We start from the raw sequence: 21935 nt of genomic DNA on the forward strand, positions 1-21935 counted from the left end.
ATGACATCAGCAAAGGCCAAGAATGCACGTGACGGCATGACATCAGCGAAGGCCAAGAATGCACGTGACAGCATGACATCAGCGAAGGCCAAGAATGCACGTGACATCAGCTGTTCATAAAGAGCTGCAGAAAAGAAAGTGAGAGAATTAAACAAAGATTTTACATTACAGCACAAAACGATGAAATGAGCTTTTCAAACCATCGAGTGTTTCTGAATCAAGTTCAAGTCAACTTTATTGTTGTTTCCACCACATGTGGTACATGAGGTGGAACGAAATTATTTACACGGGTACGCCCAAAAATAGCAACATATAAAGTGTAAAAAGAAATGGCTAAATGAACGACAATACGCTAAAACAATACGATGCAACAACAGCAGCCTGAACATGAGTCTTTGGTGAGCAGATAGGTATGAATGAATACAGCAGCATGCAATCAGCAGCATGGATAATCAGCAGCATGGATAATCAGCAGCACAAATAAGTCACATATCACCAATTAAAGTGGAATTGCTGTGATTGTTTTATCTTTTTTTTCACAGTGATTATTCTAGTTAGAGATTCATGAGTCTAACAGCCTCAGGGTAGAAGCTGTTCCTCAGTCTAGTGGTTCTACACTTAATGCTCCTCAACCTCCTTCCTGAGGGGAGCGGGACAAAAAGTGTGTGCTGGGTGGGTGGGGTCCTTCATGATGCAGGTGGCCCTCTTCCTGCATCTGGAGGTGTAGATGTCTGTGATGGTGGGGAGGCTGACTCCAACATCTTCTGTGCAGCCTTCACCACTCTCTGCAAAGCTTTTCTTTCTGCAGCTGTGCAGCCTTCACCACTCTCTGCAAAGCTTTTCTTTCTGCAGCTGTGCAGCCTCCATGCCACACATTGATGCTGGAGCACAGGATGCTCCAGCTGAGGTTGTCATTCAGGTGCACACCCAAGCATTTGTAGCTGGAGACCACTTCCACCGCAGATCCTCATGTGCTCGGGGGCGGGGTGCTCTGTCTGAAGTCCACCACCATCTCCTTCGTCTTCTTCACATCGATGTGAAGGTTGTTCTTCCTGCACCAGTTCATCAGGTGTTCCACCTCCTGCCTGTAGCTGGACTCATTGTTGTTTGTGATGCATCCCACCAAACTTTACAACCTGGATGGGTAGGTGTGCAGTCACATGTGAGCAGAGTGCACGGGAGGGGGCTCAACACACAGCCCTGAGGGGAGCCGGTGCTGAGGGTTATAATGGAGAAGATAATAAGGACAATTTTAGGTGGGGATGCAGCCAAAAAGATAAAATGCATTTGTACCACATAATATTAAATAAATACTATGAAACAATATCTTTAGTCATTTCATGAATCAGCTAGTTCTCACAATTTTAGTTGAGCTCATTTGATTTTACACTAAAATTCATGCTCAATAAATTTATCAATGTTCAATAATGCTTCTCGGATTGAGGAAGTCCTTTGGATGAAGGATGAAACGTCTCAGCAAGAAAAAGAAACCGTCCAGATGACCTGACTGAACATTGTTGGATTAATCAGACAATTATAAAAAGTCAAATTTCTTACATTGTTTTGTATTTAAGACAGTGTAAAACACATTATATTTTACAAATGTTCTCATCATCTTTATTTATTTTTGTATTATACAGAAATTCTTGAAATGGCAACTGAAAAAGCACGTTTCCATGGTCAGTCCAGAGCAGCGTTTTAACAAAGCGGGTTTTAAATTATATTTGTGTTATACCTCTGTCTTGTAAAACTTGACAAACACTTCACATAGTAATCACTTTCTGGTTTTGTCCGGCACTGACAAATTATGTTTTTTTTTTTTTTTTTATCTTTTCTGGTTTTTTTTATCTTTTCTAACTGTTCTTTTTTTTTTTTTTTTTTTTTGCACTTTACTGTTTTATTTAAAATTTAGCCAGTGACAGTTAATTAAAATGAACTTTACCAAAAAAATCTAAATTTGAACCTAATACTTTATGATTTCAAAAAGTAACACGTTCGTAAAATACACACATGTAGTTTTACTGCCCTCTAGCGGTTGTAATAAGTACTTTACGTGTGCATCTTATTTTGAAGGCAATCACCGGAAACGCTTACACAGATAAAATTAACTTGACAAAACGGAAGACGTCACCGAGGTCAGGGTGCGCGCGACGGTTGCTGTATTCAGCAGGTGTAGTCAGAGCCCTGGGTGTAGTTATACATAACGTTTCAGTAACGTAGCCATTTTTGTCTGATTGTCTCAAAATAACAATTGTTCTTTTTTTTGGGTCAATAAGAACGTGCGTGTCTCTTCCTGCTGCTGATCGTGACGAGTAACGGCAAACAGATTTCCGGTACAGATTTTCAACACAAAACCTTCCGTTCGTGGAAACATGCACCAAAACACATAGCCGATCCATTCTCGAGCAGCCTCACATGATAGCGAGAAGTAATACTCAAATATCTAGTAGGTTAAGTAAAGTTTAGTACAAGACGAGCGGGAAAAAGGTTCTTTTCGTATGTTTTTTAGTTTACGCGACTCCACCGCGGCACAAGATGGCGGTGTGGTGCGTTCACGGCGTTTCAACGAGACAAAGAAGCAGCGCCGCCGTTGTCGGTATTTAGACGGTAAATGTTAATTTTACTGTGAAGTGATGGTTTGTGTCCGCCTCGGTTAGTTACATAAACGTTATATACATGTTAAAGTATGCCTATACGTTAACGTTACAGAAAAAAACATTGTTGAACCTTCCGGTGCTGTTAGCTCGGTTGCTAACAGCGGCTGCTAGCATGTTTTTGTGGATGGTCAGTTTATTACATCTGTAAGTAATAAAGATGTAATAAACTGTGCACAGGCTTTTTAATAAGACTAAATATTTGTTGTTTTGATCAGCCCGAGATACTAAAATTATTACAAACTAGTGGTAATTTGTGTTTTGATCATTTACCAGTTGTTTCCTTCTTCCAAGTCAAGTCATGTGATTTTTGATCAACTGCCCGGAAACATGAATCGAACAAAACCTCCAACTTTGAGACGCCCTAGTTCTGCTAAAGCATCAGGTCTGACTCTTTCACAAAGACTCCTTGCTTCATTGTCCTGTGAACATGGAGCTGAATGTAAGTGTGGCCGTGTCTCAGGTCATCCTCCACCTGGAGACTTCATCGCCCTTGGTTCTAAGAACCAGGCTGCAGAGCCCAAAGCCCCCCCTGCTCTTCTGAAGCCAGCAGCCACAAGTTTACCTGCTGACCGCAAGAGAGAGGCCACCGCCGCTCTGCCCTCCTCGTCGGGTCTGTCCAAACGGTCCAAACTGTCCAGCACCCCTCCTGTCAGTGCTCTGGGACGCCTGGCTGATGCTGCAGCAGTCGACAAGCGGGCGATATCGCCCTCAATAAAGGAGCCGTCAGTGGTGCCTATTGAAGGTAAATCAGCAGTGCTGTGTGTACTTCTCAGATAGATGACTACAACCCCCCAGTTTTTGACAGACGATGCTCTTTGACAGTGTCTCCAGCTGCTCTGCTGGATGAGATCGAAGCTGCAGAGTCGGAGGGGAACGATGATCGCGTCGAGGGCTTGCTGTGTGGAGCAGTGAAACAGCTGAAGATGAACAGAGCCAAACCCGATGCCACGCTGTACCTCAGCCTCATGTTTCTAGCCAAAATCAAGCCTAACGTCTTTGCAACTGAAGGGATTATTGAGGTGACACTGTCAATATATGTGTATTATAATGTTCTGATGTATTTAAAACTCCAAAGAAACACTTTTACAATAGAATAGCACTCATCTGTCTTATTTTACTCAGATTACATTGACAGAATTGATTAAATACACTTGAAAAATTGTGCAATTGTGGAAGCATCCATCCATCATCATTAACATGATGAATCCCTACATATGCATGAAAAACAGTTTAAATGTAAGATTCAGTTATTTATTATATTATTGCTGACTAAGTCTTGCAGATTAAATGTGACTGTTTTTGATTAAATGTGACTGTTTTTGATTAAATGTGACTGTTTTTGAAATTCTGAATGTGTGTCACTCCAAAGGCTTTGTGCAGCCTCCTGCGTCGGGACGCTTCTATCAACTTTAAAGCAAAAGGCAACAGCCTGGTGTCGGTTTTGACTTGCAATCTGCTCATGGCAGCCTACGAAGAGGATGAGAACTGGCCAGAGATCTTTGTCAAAGTGAGAACATCCAGAAATGAAGATGTCCTTGAAAATATCACAGTTGTGTATTAGAAATCTTCATGTGAAATGTGTCTTCAGGTGTACATTGAGGACTCACTGGGTGAACGGATCTGGGTCGACAGCTCTCACTGCAAGAATTTTGTTGACAACATCCAGACAGCGTTTGGCACAAAGATGCCACCGAAGAGCATGTTGCTGCAAGCTGACACTGGCCGCACTGCTGGAGATCTCAGTGCAGGTGGAGCTCTTCATTTACTTGCTCTGGCTTGAATTTGTGGCATTTTAAACAAGTGCTTGTTAGTTAGTTTCTTGTTGGATCCTTTAGGTAACAGCCCTCATCCCTCAATCCCAGATGAAGACGACTGTCAGGCTGAACTGCTGATAGCTGAAGAGAAGCTAAGTCCGGAGGATGAAGGGCAGGTTATGCCAAGGTATAGATGTAACAGCAGTTGTAGAGTGCCCGTGCAATCTGTATTCCTTCTTATAAGAAGATTTTTTTTCTTAATCCGCTGGGAAACTGCAGGTATGAGGAGCTGGCAGAGAGTGTGGAGGACTACGTGCTTGATGTCCTCAGGGATCAGTTGAACCGGAGACAGCCCATGGACAACGTGTCTCGTAACCTGCTTCGTCTGCTCACGGCCACGTGCGGCTACAAAGAGGCGCGCTACTTGGCCGTGCAGCGGCTGGAGATGTGGCTCCAGAACCCCAAGGTGACAACCATACGCGTCTCAACATCAAACATTGTTCCTGGTTTATATTTGGTTGTTGGCACCGTTGAAATTGTTTGTGCCACAAATGCTCGAGTTCTGAGTCAAAACCAAAACTGTCCATGCTCAATAATCCAGGTATATAATCCAGCCCAATCTAGTTCTGACTATTTTTAACATTGCTGTGGAAATGTAACTTTTTTCATTCAACCTGTTTTTAGAGCCCACTGAGGCTCAGGAACTCATTTACAAGAGACACGTGCCCTCCGACTCAATCGTTCTTAATCTGCCCCCACCCTGGGCCCATGAGCAAGGCCCTGAACCCCCACCATCTGCTCCTAAACAGGTCTCTGTTGAAACTGAGCTCTCGTGGCTCAACGAGACTCCCTGGATAAATAAAGAGTGAATAAAAAATGAATGTTGGAACTCATCACTTGGATCCAAAATGTTTTTAGTGTCTTTAATCCACAGATCAAACAGCTGATTTTAGTGGAGAATCGAATCAGGCGTCTCAGGTCGAGACTTGAATCGAGATCGTTCTCATCCTGATTTCAAATGATGATTTAAACACGTCGGTCATTTTCCGTGCAAAGACGAACTCTCGTGCAGCTTTTAAAAATGTAACCTCCAGAAAGTATTTTAATCTTGGTTGAAATTTTAGGTGTTTTGTTGAATGTAAAAGAAACAAGAAAACATAATAAAGTTTTGTCTGTACACTTTTATTTAAAGACTCGTTTCCTCCAGAACATGTTGTTAGTGACAGTAAAATGTAAAACCAAGACTTTGATCCTGGGACAGTGGTTGATTTTACAACAGCGCAGTGATCATGAAGCTCTTTGTGTGTGTGCACAGCTGACTCGACCAGCTCAGGACCTCCTCATGTCGTTGTGCATGAACTGCAACACGCACGGAGCCGAAGACATGGAGGTGATTTCCAGCCTCATCAAGATCCGACTGAAGCCTAAAGTCCTTCTCAACCACTACATGCTGTGTGTCAGGTGTGTGGAGTGCAGCTCCTTCCTCTTCTCCACTCTTCCTTTTGTTAACTCGTGCTGTTCTTCAGGGAGCTGCTCAACGCGCACAGAGACAACCTGGGCACCATGGTGAAGCTGGTGATCTTTAACGAGCTGTCCAATGCCCGGAACCCCAACAACATGCAGGTCCTGCACACGGTGCTGCAGCACAGCCCCGAACAAGCTCCCAAGGTCAAGCTGGGCCCCTTTAAACAAACCATTCGATCACATTTACATGCACTTGGTTTGTAAGAACATTTATTTTTCCTTCTCTAAAGTAACTTCTGTCTCGTCCCTGTGCATCTGTAGTTCTTGGCCATGGTGTTTCAGGACTTGCTAACGAATAAAGACGATTACCTCCGAGCGTCTCGAGCTCTGCTGAGAGAGATCATCAAGCAGACCAAACATGAGATCAACTTCCAGTCGTTTTGTTTTGGCCTCATGCAAGAGAGAAAGGAGACGAGTTACGTGGAAATGGAGTTTAAAGTAGGCAGACGTTGTCTTGGCTCAGTCCCAGTTCCTCGCTGGTCTTCTTTGTGTTCACACTGGTTCTGCTCTTTATTGGAACGTGTCCTGCAGGAGCGCTTTGTGATCCAGGTGACAGATTTGCTCACCGTCTCCATGATGTTAGGCATCACAGCACAAGTTAAAGAAGCTGGCATCGCATGGGACAAAGGAGAGAAGAAGAGTATGTTGTTTGTGTCACGTGTTCTTTAAAACTGCAACGCTGTTTTCTTCATCTGAGCTCTTTTTTAGACCTGGAGGTCCTGAGGTCGTTTCAGAATCAGATTGCTGCCATCCAGAGAGACGCTGTGTGGTGGCTTCACACCGTGGTTTCTACAATCAGCAAAATCAGTGCAAAAGATTACATTCACTGGTGAGCATCAGCGTTTGATCCTTGACTGACCAACCGTTGACACCCCAGGTGTTCATGCTGCCGTCTCTGTCTGCAGCCTTCACAAAGTGCTTTTCACCGAGCAGCCTGAGACTTATTACAAGTGGGACAACTGGCCTCCAGAAAGCGACAGAAAGTAAGATTTGTATTTTATTTTTTAAAATACAAATCTTTATTTGCTTATTTCACTTGAGGGATGTGATAAACTCTTCTTCTTCTTCTTCAGTTTCTTCCTTCGCCTTTGTTCTGAAGTGCCTCTGCTTGAAGACACGCTGATGCGCATTCTGGTCATCGGGCTGTCTCGTGACCTGCCTGTGGGCCCGGCAGACGCCATGGAGCTCGCAGACCACCTGGTGAAAAGAGCCGCTGCCGTTCAGTCTGACGGTGCGTGAGCATCCGCTCCGGCTGTTCCAGCCACTGCTGTTTGCTTTACGCTCTGGCAGAATGTTTGGACATTTTATAAACACTTCAGTGCACAAAAGAAGAAACTTCCCGTTCGTGTTGTATCTTTGCTCCTGAGGTAAATCATGACAGGAAAGTATGAGCAGAGGGGATGAGGTTTGTTTTGTTTCCTCTTCAACAGATTTGGAGGTCCTGAAAGTGGAGAGGATCCAACTCCTTGATGCTGTGCTCAATCTGTGTACATACCACCACCCAGAGAACATTCAGCTGCCAGCAGGGTAAGCCATTGTTCCTGAATGACTTTTAAAAACACAGACTGGTCATAAAGACTCAAACTAACAAATGATGTTTAATGTTTGAAGATACCAACCACCAAATTTGGCGATATCCACGCTTTACTGGAAGGCATGGCTCTTGTTGCTGGTGGTGGCTGCCTTTAATCCTCAGAAAATAGGTGCTAAAGCCACATTTATTTACTCATTGATACATAAAGTAAGCTGTTATGCATTTGAGTCATCAATATTAAATTCTGAAATGTTCTTTCCTTCAGGCTTGGCTGCGTGGGATGGCTATCCTACTCTAAAAATGCTCATGGAGATGGTTATGACAAAGTAAGTACAAACCAGATTCCATAAAAGTTGGGACACTAAACAAATTGTGAATAAAAACTGAATGCAATGATGTGGAGATGGCACATGTCAATATTTTATTCGTAATATAACATAGATGACAGATCAAAAGTTTAATCTGAGTAAATGTAACATTTTAAAGGAAAAATATGTTGATTCAAAATTTCACAGTGTCAACAAATCCAAAAAAGTTGGGACAAGTAGCAGTAAGTGGCTGGAAAAAGGAAATTGAGCATATAACGAACAGCTGGAAGACCAATTAACACTAATTAGGTCAATTGACAACATGATTGGGTATAAAAAGAGCTTCTCAGAGTGTCAGTGTCTCTCAGAAGCCAAGATGGTAAGAGGATCACCAATTCCACCATTGTTGCACAGAAAGATAGTGCAGCAATACCAGAATGGTGTTACCCAGCGTAAAATAGCAAAGACTTTTAAGTTATCATCATCAACCGTGCATAACATCATCAAAAGATTCAGAGAATCTGGAACAATCGCTGTGCGTAAGGGTCAAGGCCGTAAAACTCTACTGGATGCTCGTGATCTCCGGGCCCTTAAACGTCACTGCACCTCAAACAGGAATGCCACTGTCAAGGAAATAACAGAATGGGCTCAGGAATACTTCCAGAAAGCATTGTCAGTGAACACAATCCACCGTGCCATCCGCCGTTGCCAGCTGAAACTCTACAGTGCAAAGAGGAAGCCATTTCTAAGCAAGCTCCACAAGCTCAGACGTTTGCACTGGGCCAGGGGTCATTTAAAATGGAGTGTGGCAAAATGGAAGACTGTTCTGTGGTCAGATGAGTCACGATTTGAAGTTCTTTATGGAACACTGGGACGCCATGTCATCCGGACCAGAGAGGACAAGGATAGCCCAAGTTGTTATCAACGCTCCGTTCAGAAGCCTGCATCACTGATGGTATGGGGTTGCATGAGCGCTTGTGGCATGGGCAGCTTGCATGTCTGGAAAGGCACCATTAATGCAGAGAACTACGTTCAGGTTCTAGAACAACATGTGCTCCCATCTAGACGTCATCTCTTTCAGGGAAGACCCTGCATTTTTCAACACCATAATGCCAGACCACATTCTGCAGCAATCACAACATCATGGCTACGTAGGAGAAGGATCCAGGTACTGAAATGGCCAGCCTGCAGTCCAGATCTTTCACCTATAGAGAACATTTGGTGCATCATAAAGAGGAAGGTGCCACAAAGAAGGCCCAAGACGATTGAACAGTTAAAGGCCTGTATTAGACATGAATGGGAGAGCATTCCTATTTCTAAACTGGAGAAACTGGTCTCCTCTGTCCCCAGACGTCTGTTGAGTGTTGGAAGAAGAAGGGGGGATGCCACACAGTGGGAAAAATGGACTTGTCCCAACTTTTTTGGGATTTGTTGACGCAATGAAATTTGGAAACAACAGATTTTTCCCTGAAAATGAAACATTCTCTCAGTTTAAACTTTTGTTCTGTGATTTGTGTTCTATTCTGAATAAAAGATTAGATGTTGGCACCTCCACATCATTGCATTCAGTTTTTATTCACAATTTGTTTAGTGTCCCAACTTTTTTGGAATCCGGTTTATAGAAGTTATGAAAGGGAATTAAAGTTTTTTTTTTTTTAAATGTATGAACATTTAAAACTGCTTGTGCTTTTGCATGGCAGTAACTACACATTCCCTCCGTGTACCATCACTGATGAGGACACAAAGACAGAGATGATCAACAGGGAGCTTCAGATCTCCCAAAGAGAGAAGCAGGAGATTTTGGCTTTTGAGAGTCATTTGGCTGCAGCTTCTACCAAACAGACCATCACCGAGAGCAACAGCCTGCTGCTGTCTCAGCTCACCAGCCTGGATCCACAGTGAGACTCCAACAATATTCCACACTGAAATAATCCCTGTGTTGAAAGCACATGCTTGGAAATCCATTGCACTTTAGGAACAATCATCGATATTGTTTGGGTTTAGGGGTCCACCTCGACGACCTCCTCCTCAGGTTCAGGAGCAGGTCAAAAGTCTCAACCAGTCCCTGCGCCTCGGTCACCTCCTCTGTCGCAGCCGCAACCCCGACTTCCTTCTCAACATCATCCAGAGACAGGTGAGGAGCAGACACTCAGGTGCTCCACCCTGACACGCCTCTGCTGCTCCTGCCAAAACCTCATGACCTGAATTTTCCTTCTCGTGCCTTCAAAGTTTTCTTGTTTCTGTCGTAGTCACTGAGTCCTGCTGTCGTACACGAGTCCCTCGTTTATCACGGGCTTTAGGGGACCGCGCCCCCGCGATAAGTGAGAAACGTCACTCCACATCTCCATCCTTCTGTGTAAATAAACCATTTAGATTGAAATAGTAACATTTTAAATAAATGGATTGTGTCTTTAAAATATTAGTATTTAAATTTAAATTGTAGAGAAGAGAAGTGCAGCTAAGGGTTAACTCTTCACGCAGCAGAAATGTTCTTGTTGATCATTTATACTGTAACAAATGATCATAGAAGTTCTAAAATAATTAAAAATAACTTTTAGCACTTTTATATTTTGCGATTATGATGATTTTACGGTGCAACATGCTTTGAATTTTAAGTTGGAAGACAAAAGTCGATCGGTGCAGCTGGACAGCAAAGGGTTAACCTTCACGAAGCTGCTGCATCCGGAGGAGAAATGTGGGCGTGGCAGAGAGCAGCAGGTGGCAGAGAGCAGCAGGTGGCAGAGAGCAGCAGGTGGCAGAGAGCAGCAGGTGGCAGAGAGCAGCAGGTGGCAGAGAGCAGAGATCATGACAGGCTGCACGCAGGAGCAGCAGCTGCTAAATCGTTTCAAATCATTTACTTGAAATAAAAAGTCCGTGCTGCTCGTGTGGCTCTTCCTTCAGTCAGCCGTGTGTCATGTCCACTCTCACTTTGAAAAAACACCAGCGAGGGACTGCTGTGCATGTTCATAAAAACTCAAACAGACAAGCTTCAAGTGCTCCAAGTGCTTGAGATACTCAACATTTAAATCATTCATATTTGGATTTTTGAGCTTTTAAAGTATTTGTGTGGATCTTGTTAATGTTTCACATGTTCTCTTGTTGACAGGCTTCTTCTCAGTCCATGCCCTGGTTGGCTGACTTGGTTCAGTCCAGTGAGGGGTCCCTGGATGTGCTGCCGGTGCAGTGCCTGTGCGAGTTCCTTCTGCACGATGCTGCGGACGACAGCTTGCTTGTAGACGATGAGGACGACGGAGGGAGCAAAGAGCAGAAGGCCAAGAGGAGACAAGTACCATTTTTTAATTCATGTGGTTTTTGTCTCCAGTGACCACAGACACATGCTATAAGTGAAATAACGTGAGCACAAAACAATAAGTTACAAACTGATCCTGATTTATTATTCATTTCTGATAGAGACAGCAAAAGCAAAGGCAGCTACTCGGACGGCTCCAGGATCTTCTGTTGGGTCCTACAGCTGACGAACAGACAACGTGTGAAGTTCTGGATTACTTCCTGCGTCGCCTCAGCTCCTCCCAAGTGGCATCAAGAGTTCTAGCTATGAAGGTAGTCCTGTGGAAAACAACATGTTCTTTGGTTGTGTTGTGGATTCATGCGAACCTGTTTGATCTTTAGGGTTTGTCACTGGTACTCAGTGAAGGAGGCTTGAAGGATGGGGAGGAGCGAGACCAGCCCATGGAGGAGGACTCTGCAGATGCAGAACTCTTGCCAGGCTACCAGTGGTTGCTGCAAGACCTCCCAAAGCTTCCCTTGTTTGATAGCGTCAGGGGGATGACGTCCACGGCTCTGCAGCAGGTCAGTCGGTCTCAGCAGTGAGCTGTCAGGAACACGAGCTTCTTATAAAACCGTGGACATAATTACAAACGTAGCTGCTCTTTTCAAGGCCATTCACATGGAAACAGACCCACAGACCATCAGCGCCTACCTCATCTACCTTTCCCAGCATGCACCAGTGGAAGAGCAGGCTGCTCATAATGATCTTGTACTGGTAAATTCAGCAAGTTGCTGCAGTTTTAGTGCACCAGTTCTGTTTTCACAAAGCAGTCCTGACAGTTTCTATTCTTCCTGTAGGACATCGCCCGGCTGATTGTGGAGCGTTCCACAATCATGAACAGTTTGTTCTCGAAACACTCGAGCAGGCCCGAGTGTGACGCTGTGCTCTCTGCTTTTCTCACCATCTTCTCCACCTACATCAAGAGGATGAGGAAGACGAAGGAGGGCGAGGATCTGTACAGCTGGGTGGGTTGTTGTCCAGGAACCTTTATCATTCAACTACAGGCTGAAAAGCTGCTTTCGTCTTAGTTTCAAACTTAAAAAAACAAACTTGAAATGTTGTTTTCAGTCAGAATCACAGGACCAGGTGTTTCTGCGCTGGACCACAGGAGAAACTGCTACGATGCACATTCTCGTGGTTCATGCCATGGTCATCTTGCTGACGCTGGGACCACCCAAAGGTTCACTCCAGTCTTTGTCTTGTTAAGTTCTTTCATGCAACTCTTTGACCGCTGTGTGTTTTTACAGGAGAGAGTGATTTTCACGCTCTCTTGAACATCTGGTTTCCTGAAAAGAAACCTCTGCCCACTGCCTTTCTGGTCGACACCTCAGAGGAGGCCCTCCTGCTGCCCGACTGGCTGAAGCTGCGAATGATTCGATCAGAGGTCTCTCGATTAGTGGATGCAGGTACAATTCTTCACTGTGCACAGAATGTTTCTGCTGTGGACACAGTTGGACTGAAACAAGAACTGAGCAGTGAATGTGTTTGCTTCAGCTTTACAAGACCTGGAGCCTCAGCAGCTGCTGCTCTTTGTTCAGTCTTTTGGTATTCCTGTCTCCAGCATGAGTAAACTCCTGCAGTACCTGGATCAGGCAGTCTCTCATGATCCAGAGTCCCTGGAGCAAAACATCATGGATAAACGTAGGGTTTACATGCAAATATAGTTGTTTGGAAACTTTAGCCTTATTTACGGGTTATTCGTGGTAAAATGTGTTTTCCTGTGTCTCCTCTGCACCAGACTACATGGCTCACTTGGTGGAGGTGCAGCACGAGCGAGGTGCCACTGGGGGGCACACGTTCCACACTTTACTCAGCTCGTCTCTTCCTCCTCGCAGAGGTCAGTGACCTGTTCGTGACATTACATCATGCTAGAGACCCACGAAGAAGCTGCTTTTCTTTGGTTTATCCTTGTACTTGTTGTTGGAGTGCTGAGTGCATGTCCCAGTGTTGAGGAGTCATGTGTCCCATTTGACAGATTCACTGGAAACTACTAAAGCCAAGGTTACAGTGGAACCCCCCCATGGCTCTGTGAGGATGAGAACAGCCACTCAGCTTCCTGCAGTGGGACCTGAGGATGATCTGACTGGCATGCTGCTTCAGGTGTGTTCTCTTGCTTTGGAACAATTTGGAACGGCCTCTTGACATAAAAGCTGATTCATGCCTGTGCAAATGTATCTAAATAATCATATTAATTCAATCTTCTTGTAAAATGTTTTTTTCTCACTTTCCTAGATTTTCCCCTCTAAAGTGGACCCTCGCTGGCCCGGACCTCCACCCAGTCAGCTGGCCCTGGCCCTGCAGCAGGCCATGGCTAAAGAAGTGATGCGAGCCAAGCAAGGCCCGATTCAGCAGGGGGGTCTGGCCTTTCACCTGCTGCAGGCCATCACCGCCCTGCTCACATCTTCCCATGCAGGGCCTGTTGTCATGGCAATGCACCGCAGCCACGCACTCTCCTGTCCTCTGATGCGTCAACTTCACCTCTACCAGGTTCAACGTACTAACAGTCGGTGCAAAAGCACATATCCTGCTTTAATGAACATCTGGATGGAATATTTTACTTTTACCACCGTTCTTTTTTAGCGTCTTGTGTCCCAGGATGTGGCTTTTGCCTCCCTGTTCGTCAAAGTCGTTGTTGAGATGTTAACGTGGTTAGACAGCCCAGCTGTGGATGTATCTCCGCTGAAGACTCTGCTCAAGTCCTTTGCTGGTCAGAGTACTCTTAAGCACAGGCACAGTGACGGTGAGCACAGCAGCACTTTGGCTTTAGCATGAATCACAAGTGACATGACAAGTGCGTGTGCTCTGCAGTGCGTACAGGTTTCATCCACCTGGCTGAGGCTTTGGCGTATCGCTCAGACACCGAGGTGCCGCTAAGAGCCGTGATAAGGATGCTTAAAGCTAGAGAGAGGTGCAATGCTGAAGCTGAGCTCACTGGCAAAGGTATTTGTGGAGTGAAGAAGTGAAGCAGAACACGATGATGCTTTAAATACTTCACATATTGTGCTCAATCACACAATTAGATTTAGACACAAGTGTTGATTAATGGAGTCATATGGGTGTACATACCCACTTTAGATCAATATTCATGCTCTTTTAAATGTTTAGTGATAAAGGATGGTTTTAATTTTAAAAAGAACAGTGTTGTGACGAAGCATAAAAAGAAACTAATTCATGGTCAAATTTCTAAGTGTTTCTGTTCCATGTGTCAGTGTTACAAGGCTTGATGGAGGTCAAGTCACCATATCTGGAGGAGCTGCTGTCTCTTTTGATGACTGTCAGTACCCAGACTGGGACCGCTGGTCCTGCTGCCATGGTCTTATCCCTGCTCCTTCAGGAGCGTGACGAGCGAGCAGTGAAGAAGGAAGCAGATGTGAAGAGGTGAGCGCTGCAGCTCTGGTTCCCTCTCGGCTCACGAGGAAATGCTTCTCATTTAGCAGACGTCATGATAAGCAGGCCGTGCTGGCACTGAAGCATCTGTCTGTGCCCTCTTCTTTCCACAAACCCTCATTACATTAGTCTCTGCAGGGTTTCTGTAGTTTTTCAGCTTCATGTTGTCAGAGTCACAACTTGTGAAAATCTCATGGTCTGCGTCGGTCCGCCAGTGAAAGCTGATGCAACGAAGAATTCACTTCCATTCAAAAATACTTGATTAATCCCAGAGGGAAATTAAATGTTGTCACTTGTTGTTGAAGCTGCTCAGATGAAACATTTGTTGGAGGACCACATCCAAACAGAGTTCCAGCACTTTGTTATGAAGCACATTTCATTTTCTTACTCTAAAGAGACTCAGCTGGATCAATGGACACAATATTCTCAATTTATTTCAACATGTCTAAAGCTCCTGATCCTCATTCATTCATTCAACCTTTATTTATTGAGACAGGTTAGTCCCACTGAGCCTCCAGGACTCTTTTACAAGAGAGACCTGCTTTCAAACAATCATGGCAACAATAAACGGTCATAAAAAAGCATACGCAATTATTGTTATTATTTTATTTTACAAATAGGAAGGCTAAAAAAAGAAAAGGAACAAAAACAGCTGGATTCTGAGGTGAATGTAGAAAACTAAAAACAGGAACATGTCTGCATTGGTCCCTGCCAGGAGTCCAACAGATTCTTAAAGACACTTAGAGAGGTCAAAGGTCGAGAGTTTCAGATCTTTTTACAAGATGTTCCAGGAAACAGGAGCGGAGTAGGAGAAGGTCCTTTTGTCTAGTTCAGTCCTCACTGAGGGAACACTGCAGGTAATGATGTCCTGAGAGCGCACGCTGTAGCTGCACTCACACAGAGACATGTAGGAGGAGATGTATGAAGGCAGCAGACCAGGAAGTGATTTAAAGATGAAAATGTACCAGTGGGAGAGTCTGTGTGGAGTTAATGGTGACCAGTTAACCAGTGAATACTGGGTGCAGTGGTGGGTACGGTAGTTACAGCCAGTTATGAATCTTAGTGCACCATGATAGACAGCATCCAACATCTGCAGCATCCAACATCTGCAGCATCCAACATCTGCAGCATCCAACATCTGCAGCGTCCAACATCTGCAGCATCCAACATGTGCAGGGTTCTTGTGCTGATTCAGACGTGGCTGTTTGAACTGATCAAATACTGACGCAGGTTTTGTTTGTTCCAGTAGCTCGGAGGTCACAAGGTCTGGTCTGAGCTCTGGTCTGTTGGTGGACTGGCTGGAGCACCTGGACCCTGAGGTTACGTCACTTTGCTCAGAGCTTCAGCAGAAGCTGCTCTTTTCCCTCAACAAGGTAAAACACGTGTCAGTGTGTTGTTGTGCTGCAGAACAAATGTATTTAATGTCACAACCTTGTTCCTGCTGCTCTCAGGCTCGGGGCCCCCCGGCCTACAGACCCTATCTTCTGGCTTTGCTCACACATCAGTCCAACTGGTCCACCCTGCTGCAGTGCATCAGCGCTCTTCTCAGCAAGCACCGAGAATACAAGTGCATGATCTCAAAACTGCCATATTGATGATATTTGTATCAATGTGTCGTACACTGACAGTGATTGAGATGTTTGGTGACTCTTGTCAGACTCGATCCATCGTCAGCTCTGGACTTCCTCTGGGCGTGCAGCCACATTCCTCGTATCTGGCAAGGACGTGACCAGAAGATCCTCCAGGTAGGATGAACACCCTGCTTCCTTTCCTCGCGTCCTCTAATCGAATCTTTTCTGAGGACAACAAAGTGGTAAAGAACAAGACAGAAGCTGATTTGTGGCGGTTTTGTTTTTGCTTGTGCAGAAGAAAACAGAGAAATTTGTTCTACGGTTGAGCTCAGAGGAACTCGTGAGCCTGGTGGACCTGATCTTGTCCGAGTCGGAGCTCAACTCCTCACACGATGATAAAAGTGGCCTGGACCAGGCTTCCTGCTCTCTCATCCAGTCCAGACTGCCCCTCCTGCACTCGTACTGCGATGGAGCTCTGCACAACATCCACAAAGTGTCTGTTTACCTCATCAGCTGCACAAAGAAGTGGGACGACAGGTAAACTGTGACTTCACTGACATTTTACCTTCTGTTCAGACTCACGCCTCATTTACTCTCGTTCTTCTTTGCAGCCGTTGTTTCACTCACATCATTGTCTTGTGCACAGTTACATTCTTCTTGTTCTGTGATATTTAACATATGTGACTGCACACACTTCAAGTCACGTCCACGTGTCCAACGTCCATGATCAAGTTTACTGACAGTTAGTGCACGTGCAGCTTCATAATCAAGACTCGCCTGTAAAAAGTAACGTTCACTTTATTTAAAACAAAACAGTGAATGTGTTCTGAGGCTTCGTGTCAATAGTTGTAAGTTTTCTCTGCAGGACAGAATCCAACGGGGGGTCGACGTGTTTCATGCACATCATGTTTCTCCCAACTCGGTCCGTGTGTGTTGAGCAAAGTGGAAAGGTTTCTCTTGTTTGTGCTCGCTCTTCTCGTCTCTGTCACGTCTTCAAACTCTGAAGGATTTTTCTGTTTTCTGTCGTTCATGACTCGGCTCGGTCGCAACACTTTTCTTCCAGCACAGATGAACTTTTTAGACTTGCCGTCAGCCACAATGCTTTGGAGCAGGGAAAGCTCAATAATTAGGTCTATTGGTGTGAAATTAAACCCAGCAGAAGTCGTGTGTGCTGTGATCTCTTTAAAAGCTCAGTGTATTTTAATGAAGGCGAGAGGATTAAGGCTGGAGCTCTAAACTCGCCCGTGTGGAGAGTTTGTGCTCTCACTGAGCTGTCAGAGATCACGTGCAACTCTTTGTGGAGGCAAACCCTCCTTTCATGAACATGTCTCTGCTTATTAAACCACTTTAATGAGGAACTTTGGACAAGGTCAAGCAAAATTAGCTTCACAATGACAGTATTTTAAGTAGCGCTAAGCTTTCTGCTCAAATAGTTGTGAGAGAAAACATGTTGCAAGTCAAAGGTTTGGGCCTCGGCTTCAATGAACATCCCAGTTTACGTTCAGCTCTCTTTCTGCGAGAGCTCGCTGGCAGATAAGCTGCTGTTTATTCCACTTGCACACAAACTTTGGAACAACTCAACAAACTCTTCACTTTTGTTCAAGGTCGCTCTGATTTGTTTCAAAGTAAATCTGTAATAAACTCGTTAATTTCTGGAGTTCCTCACACGACAAGAGCCTGAACCAGTAAGAAGATTTGAGAAGCTGCGGTGACTTCAATGCAGATACGTCTGAATGACATAATGCTCTTCATCTTTAGTTTGTAATAATGTACGTTAATGTTGTTGCTTGTGCACAGAAACAATAGAGGCGGCTTGATGTGATCTATAAGCTCTGATTACACGTCAGCTTTGCTACAGTTTAATTCAGCACAAGTGTGTAAAATACACAAAAGCTTTGTTTCTGAAACTGATTCTTAGTGTCAGTGCAACAATAAGACCAAGCTCGCTTCAGCTGATCAGCTTTGGGAGGGTTGCTATGGCAACACTAAGCCAGCTCCCATCAGTGAAATGGCCTCCAGCTCCACAACCCTGCTCACTAAAGATAAAAGTTTTGATTACTTCCCATTCATCTTGTGTCATTAGGGTGAAGATGGCATCGCTCACTTTTATTTTATTTTAATTTGTCCCTCAGTGCCATGAATAAACGGTGCCAGAACCTGCTGCTGCAAATTTATCTGCACTTTCCAGAGGTCATCCAGCACGTCACCCTGCCTGCAGGCACTTTCAGCAGTGGAGGGGCTGCAGATGGCAGCAGCTGCAAGGTGAAGATGCCGTACCTGCTGTAACTGTACCGTTGACAGATATAAATATGATCGAGGTGATGTATTAAAAGCTGTAGCTGCCATTGTGTTCATGCATTACGTGTATAAATATGAGTTTAAGTGTTGCAGAGCAAACCTGAAACACTAAATGCAAAGAGAAAGGGCTTTAGTGGGAATGATTAGTCTTGTTGGATGCATGGAAGGAACAGGATTGATTTGAAAGCAGCACAGTGCAGAATGTAGCGTGAACATCTTGATGCTTGTCAGCTGGACGTCCTCGTCCATCGTCTGGTCACATTGCTCGCTGATGTCGGAGACTCGAAATCTGCTGAGGGACGTGCTTCTGACGCCAACCTTGCCTGTAGGAAGCTGGCTGTGTCGCACCCCGTCCTTTTACTCAGGTATTAACTTTTGTATTTTCTAGGCTTCTACAGTTACGTCTCCTATCACTGATGATGGATTCCTTTTCCCCAGACACCTGCCCATGATTGCAGGGCTCCTTCACGGCCGCATCCACCTCAACATGCAAGAGTTTCGGCAGCAAAACCACATGACGTTCTTCAGCAACGTGCTCGCCATCTTGGAGCTGCTGCAGCCGCTTGTTTTCCACAGCAACCACCAGAGGGCGCTGCAAGACTGCCTCCTGTCCTTCATGAAAGTCCTGCAGGTGCTTTGCCTTTCACTTCAGTGTTTAATAAGCCACAAATCCAAGTTGGGCTTGACTGTTTGTCCACATTTTATTGTGCAGAACTTTCAGAGGAGTCGTTCTCCGCTGGTCTTCATGAACAAGTTCCTGCAGTTTACACAAAACTACATAACGCACGACGCAGCAGCAGCCGTTCCTTTTCTACAGAAACATTCAGACGTTTTACAGTAAGTCAGAGCTGTGCCTCATGAACGCAGCTTGAGGTTAGCACATGTTAAAATACTCGTGGTGTTCATAAAATACGTTTTAATGTTTTAGGAGATTGTGTGCAGAAAATCCCGACCTGGTTCAGTTGAAGTCTCTGCTTGCTGGACTCACTTTGCCAGTGAGCAGCTCTTGTGCAGAGGTCACAGCAGAAGAGAGGGATGGTAAGCACCGTTTAGTTCTTAGCCTTTGTTTCTATTGGCACACGGAGGTCGTTACAAAACCTCGTTTGTTCAAAATATCATGAAGTTTTCAAACAATGAAGCTGGCAGCTCCCACGTGTGTCCTGTGGATTGAAATGTGTGGGTTGTTTTGTTTTCCTCTGGAGAACTGTCTCTACAAGAAGGACGTTCATCCTAAATAAATGTTTCTGCAGACGATGTGTCGACTGCGTCTCTGCCTCTGGTCAACATATCTGCCTCGTTTTCTCTGAGTGCTGCAGATTTGACCACGTACTCCAAGAAGATGTCTAAAGGAGAGGCCGTGGAGGGTAAGACGTGCACGAGGCTCACCTGCAGGATTTTTCAAACTATGTCAAATGACTAATATGCCGACTTTCCCTTTGTGCTGTAGATATGTTGGAAGTGTTGACAGAAGTGGATGAGAAGTCGAGGAGGAGCCCAGAAATCATCCAGCACTTCACTGTGAGTCACAAGAAAAGCTCTTGGTTCATCCGTGCTGCCGTGAAACGCCTCACTCACCGGTTTGTGCGGCTGTTTGCAGAACGACCTGCAGAGACTCATGACTTCGTCGGAGGAGCTGAGTCGGAACATGGCCTTCGTTTTGGCTCTGCGCTGCATCCAGAATAATCCCAGGTAGATTAACGACAAATAAAGAAGTCAGATTACATTATTATTTAAGTTTCCTTCACTGACCTCGTTTCTTGTGTTGCAGCCTGGCGACACACTTCCTGCCAACGTTCATGTACTGTATGGGCAGTGGGAACTTTGATGTGGTGCAGACTGCGCTCAGAAATCTTCCAGAATATGTTCTTCTTTGTCAAGGTACGATTCACATTATTCTGCTCCACGACAATATGGAGTCGTCCATATTTATTTGAGACAGTGTTGCCTTTTGTTGTCTCTGCAGAACATGCAGACATCTTACTCCACAAAGCGTTTCTGGTCGGGATCTACGGACAAATGGACACCAGTTCAGTGATCTCAGAGTCCATGAAGGTCCTTCACATGGAAGCAACAACTTGAAGACGCGTCTCCTTCACTGTCCTCACTTCCTGCATTCCTCACGTGGCCACATGTCCTGTTCAATCTTTACACGTAAACAGCTACAGCAATAAATGATTTCCACTGGAGTTTTATCTCAACAGGTTCATTCATCCGGGGAAACATCTAACATAGAGATTCATACGTTCATAGTTATGTGTGACAGTTTTGTAATTTCATTCAGAATGAGAAGTTTTCTTAGTGTTTCTATTCAAAACTAAACCGGGCGGCACGGTGGATCAGTTGGTAGAGCCGTCGCCTCTAAGCGAGAAGGTTGCCGGATCGAATCCCGGCCGGGGGCCCTTCTGTGTGGAGTTTGCATGTTCTCTCCGTGCTGCGTGGGTTTTGTCCGGGTGCTCCGGTTTCCTCCCACAGATAAAAACCTGCATGTTAGTCTGATGGTAACTCTGAACTGTCCCCAGGTCTGCGTGTCCCTGTGATGGACTGGAGACATGTCCAGGGTGTCCCCCACCTCTTGAACACAGTGACTGCTGGAAGTTGAATTTTGAAGGCTGCATTTGTGCTCCTGCAATTGTTAGTTTAAAAACATATGACATTAAATTGCACGTCATGTAATAAAAGTTAAAAACTGTTTTGGCCTCAGATGTTTCAAAGTTTGATTAAAAGTTTACATTCATGTGTAAATGCAACTATAACACTTCATTAAACATTTTCTCCACATTACTAAAATAAATGGATACGTTTATCTTTTGTAATTTTGTTAAATTAACCGTTTTTTTTATTGTTTTTATTTTAGAAAGAATATCCTTGACCATATTACATAAAGTTTTTGTATTTAAATCTTTAAAAGTAAGATGTCAAAATACATTTTCACCCAAAACAAAGTAACAAATTCCTTTAAAAGAATAAAAACTGAGCACGGTTGGTGCGCCGCCTTGTGGGACACAAATTATACTTTTATGAGTTTTTTACTCTTTACGTTTCAGAAGTTAATTTTGCTGTTAGAAAACCTTTGAATCAGTTTAATAATGAAACTAAAAACAGGAAACTCAAATGTCTCAGAATAATATTCAGCGCGTCAAATACCACTGAGCAAAAAACAGTCCAAGAGTAAATTGTTCCATTCTGTTCCATTAAGACCCGGATTGTGATGAACCTGAGACGTCCGTCAAACGCTCGCTGGTCACCGTACGGGAAACGAAAGGAGAGCCGTGATGGAAACCGTCCTGACATGCGAGTTGTTTGGACGTCAACTCAAACGTCTTGAAGGAGCCAAAGGAATAAATCAAATGGTGTGAGCTGCTGCTCCACAAGAAAGTTCATGATTCCACTGGTGATCGACAAACTGGAGATAAAAGTTCAGTTAGACCAGAGGTTTCTTTGAAGGCCTGAGGTGGACGCTCAGCTGCTGCTGGTGTTGAGTTACAGAGCAGGATGTCTGGACGAGGACGCAGCACAACATGGGGAAGACATGACGCTGGTGAAGATGTGAACATGGGGAAGACGTGAACATGGTGAAGACATGAAGCTGGTGAAGACATGAACATGGGGAAGA

General features: G+C 44.6%; 1 protein-coding gene across 1 annotated transcript; it reads left to right on the plus strand.

Moving 5' to 3' along the window:
• Window positions 1–2477: 2477 nt before the first annotated feature.
• On the plus strand, window positions 2478–20692 carry ints1 (integrator complex subunit 1). Its single transcript, XM_037689290.1, has 48 exons — window positions 2478–2607; window positions 2949–3039; window positions 3118–3399; window positions 3480–3676; window positions 4027–4164; window positions 4246–4405; window positions 4493–4598; window positions 4691–4877; window positions 5727–5872; window positions 5938–6079; window positions 6197–6373; window positions 6467–6575; window positions 6644–6764; window positions 6841–6918; window positions 7009–7166; window positions 7366–7462; window positions 7547–7638; window positions 7735–7795; window positions 9478–9675; window positions 9782–9911; window positions 10884–11063; window positions 11189–11338; window positions 11408–11587; window positions 11676–11780; window positions 11864–12031; window positions 12135–12246; window positions 12314–12472; window positions 12561–12707; window positions 12805–12903; window positions 13042–13166; window positions 13299–13553; window positions 13647–13806; window positions 13875–14006; window positions 14276–14444; window positions 15703–15826; window positions 15905–16020; window positions 16111–16198; window positions 16320–16561; window positions 18157–18286; window positions 18554–18687; window positions 18761–18953; window positions 19035–19159; window positions 19251–19360; window positions 19573–19686; window positions 19770–19840; window positions 19920–20011; window positions 20091–20200; window positions 20286–20692. The coding sequence occupies exons 2-48, from the start codon at window positions 2985–2987 to the stop codon at window positions 20399–20401; spliced, it is 6540 nt and encodes a 2179-aa protein (XP_037545218.1). The 5' UTR covers window positions 2478–2607; window positions 2949–2984; the 3' UTR covers window positions 20402–20692.
• The last annotated feature ends 1243 nt before the right edge of the window (window positions 20693–21935 follow it).

This window comes from Nematolebias whitei, chromosome 15, assembly GCF_014905685.2.
Source record: "Nematolebias whitei isolate Nwh7 chromosome 15, NemWhi1, whole genome shotgun sequence".
Classification (NCBI taxonomy): domain Eukaryota; kingdom Metazoa; phylum Chordata; class Actinopteri; order Cyprinodontiformes; family Rivulidae; genus Nematolebias; species Nematolebias whitei.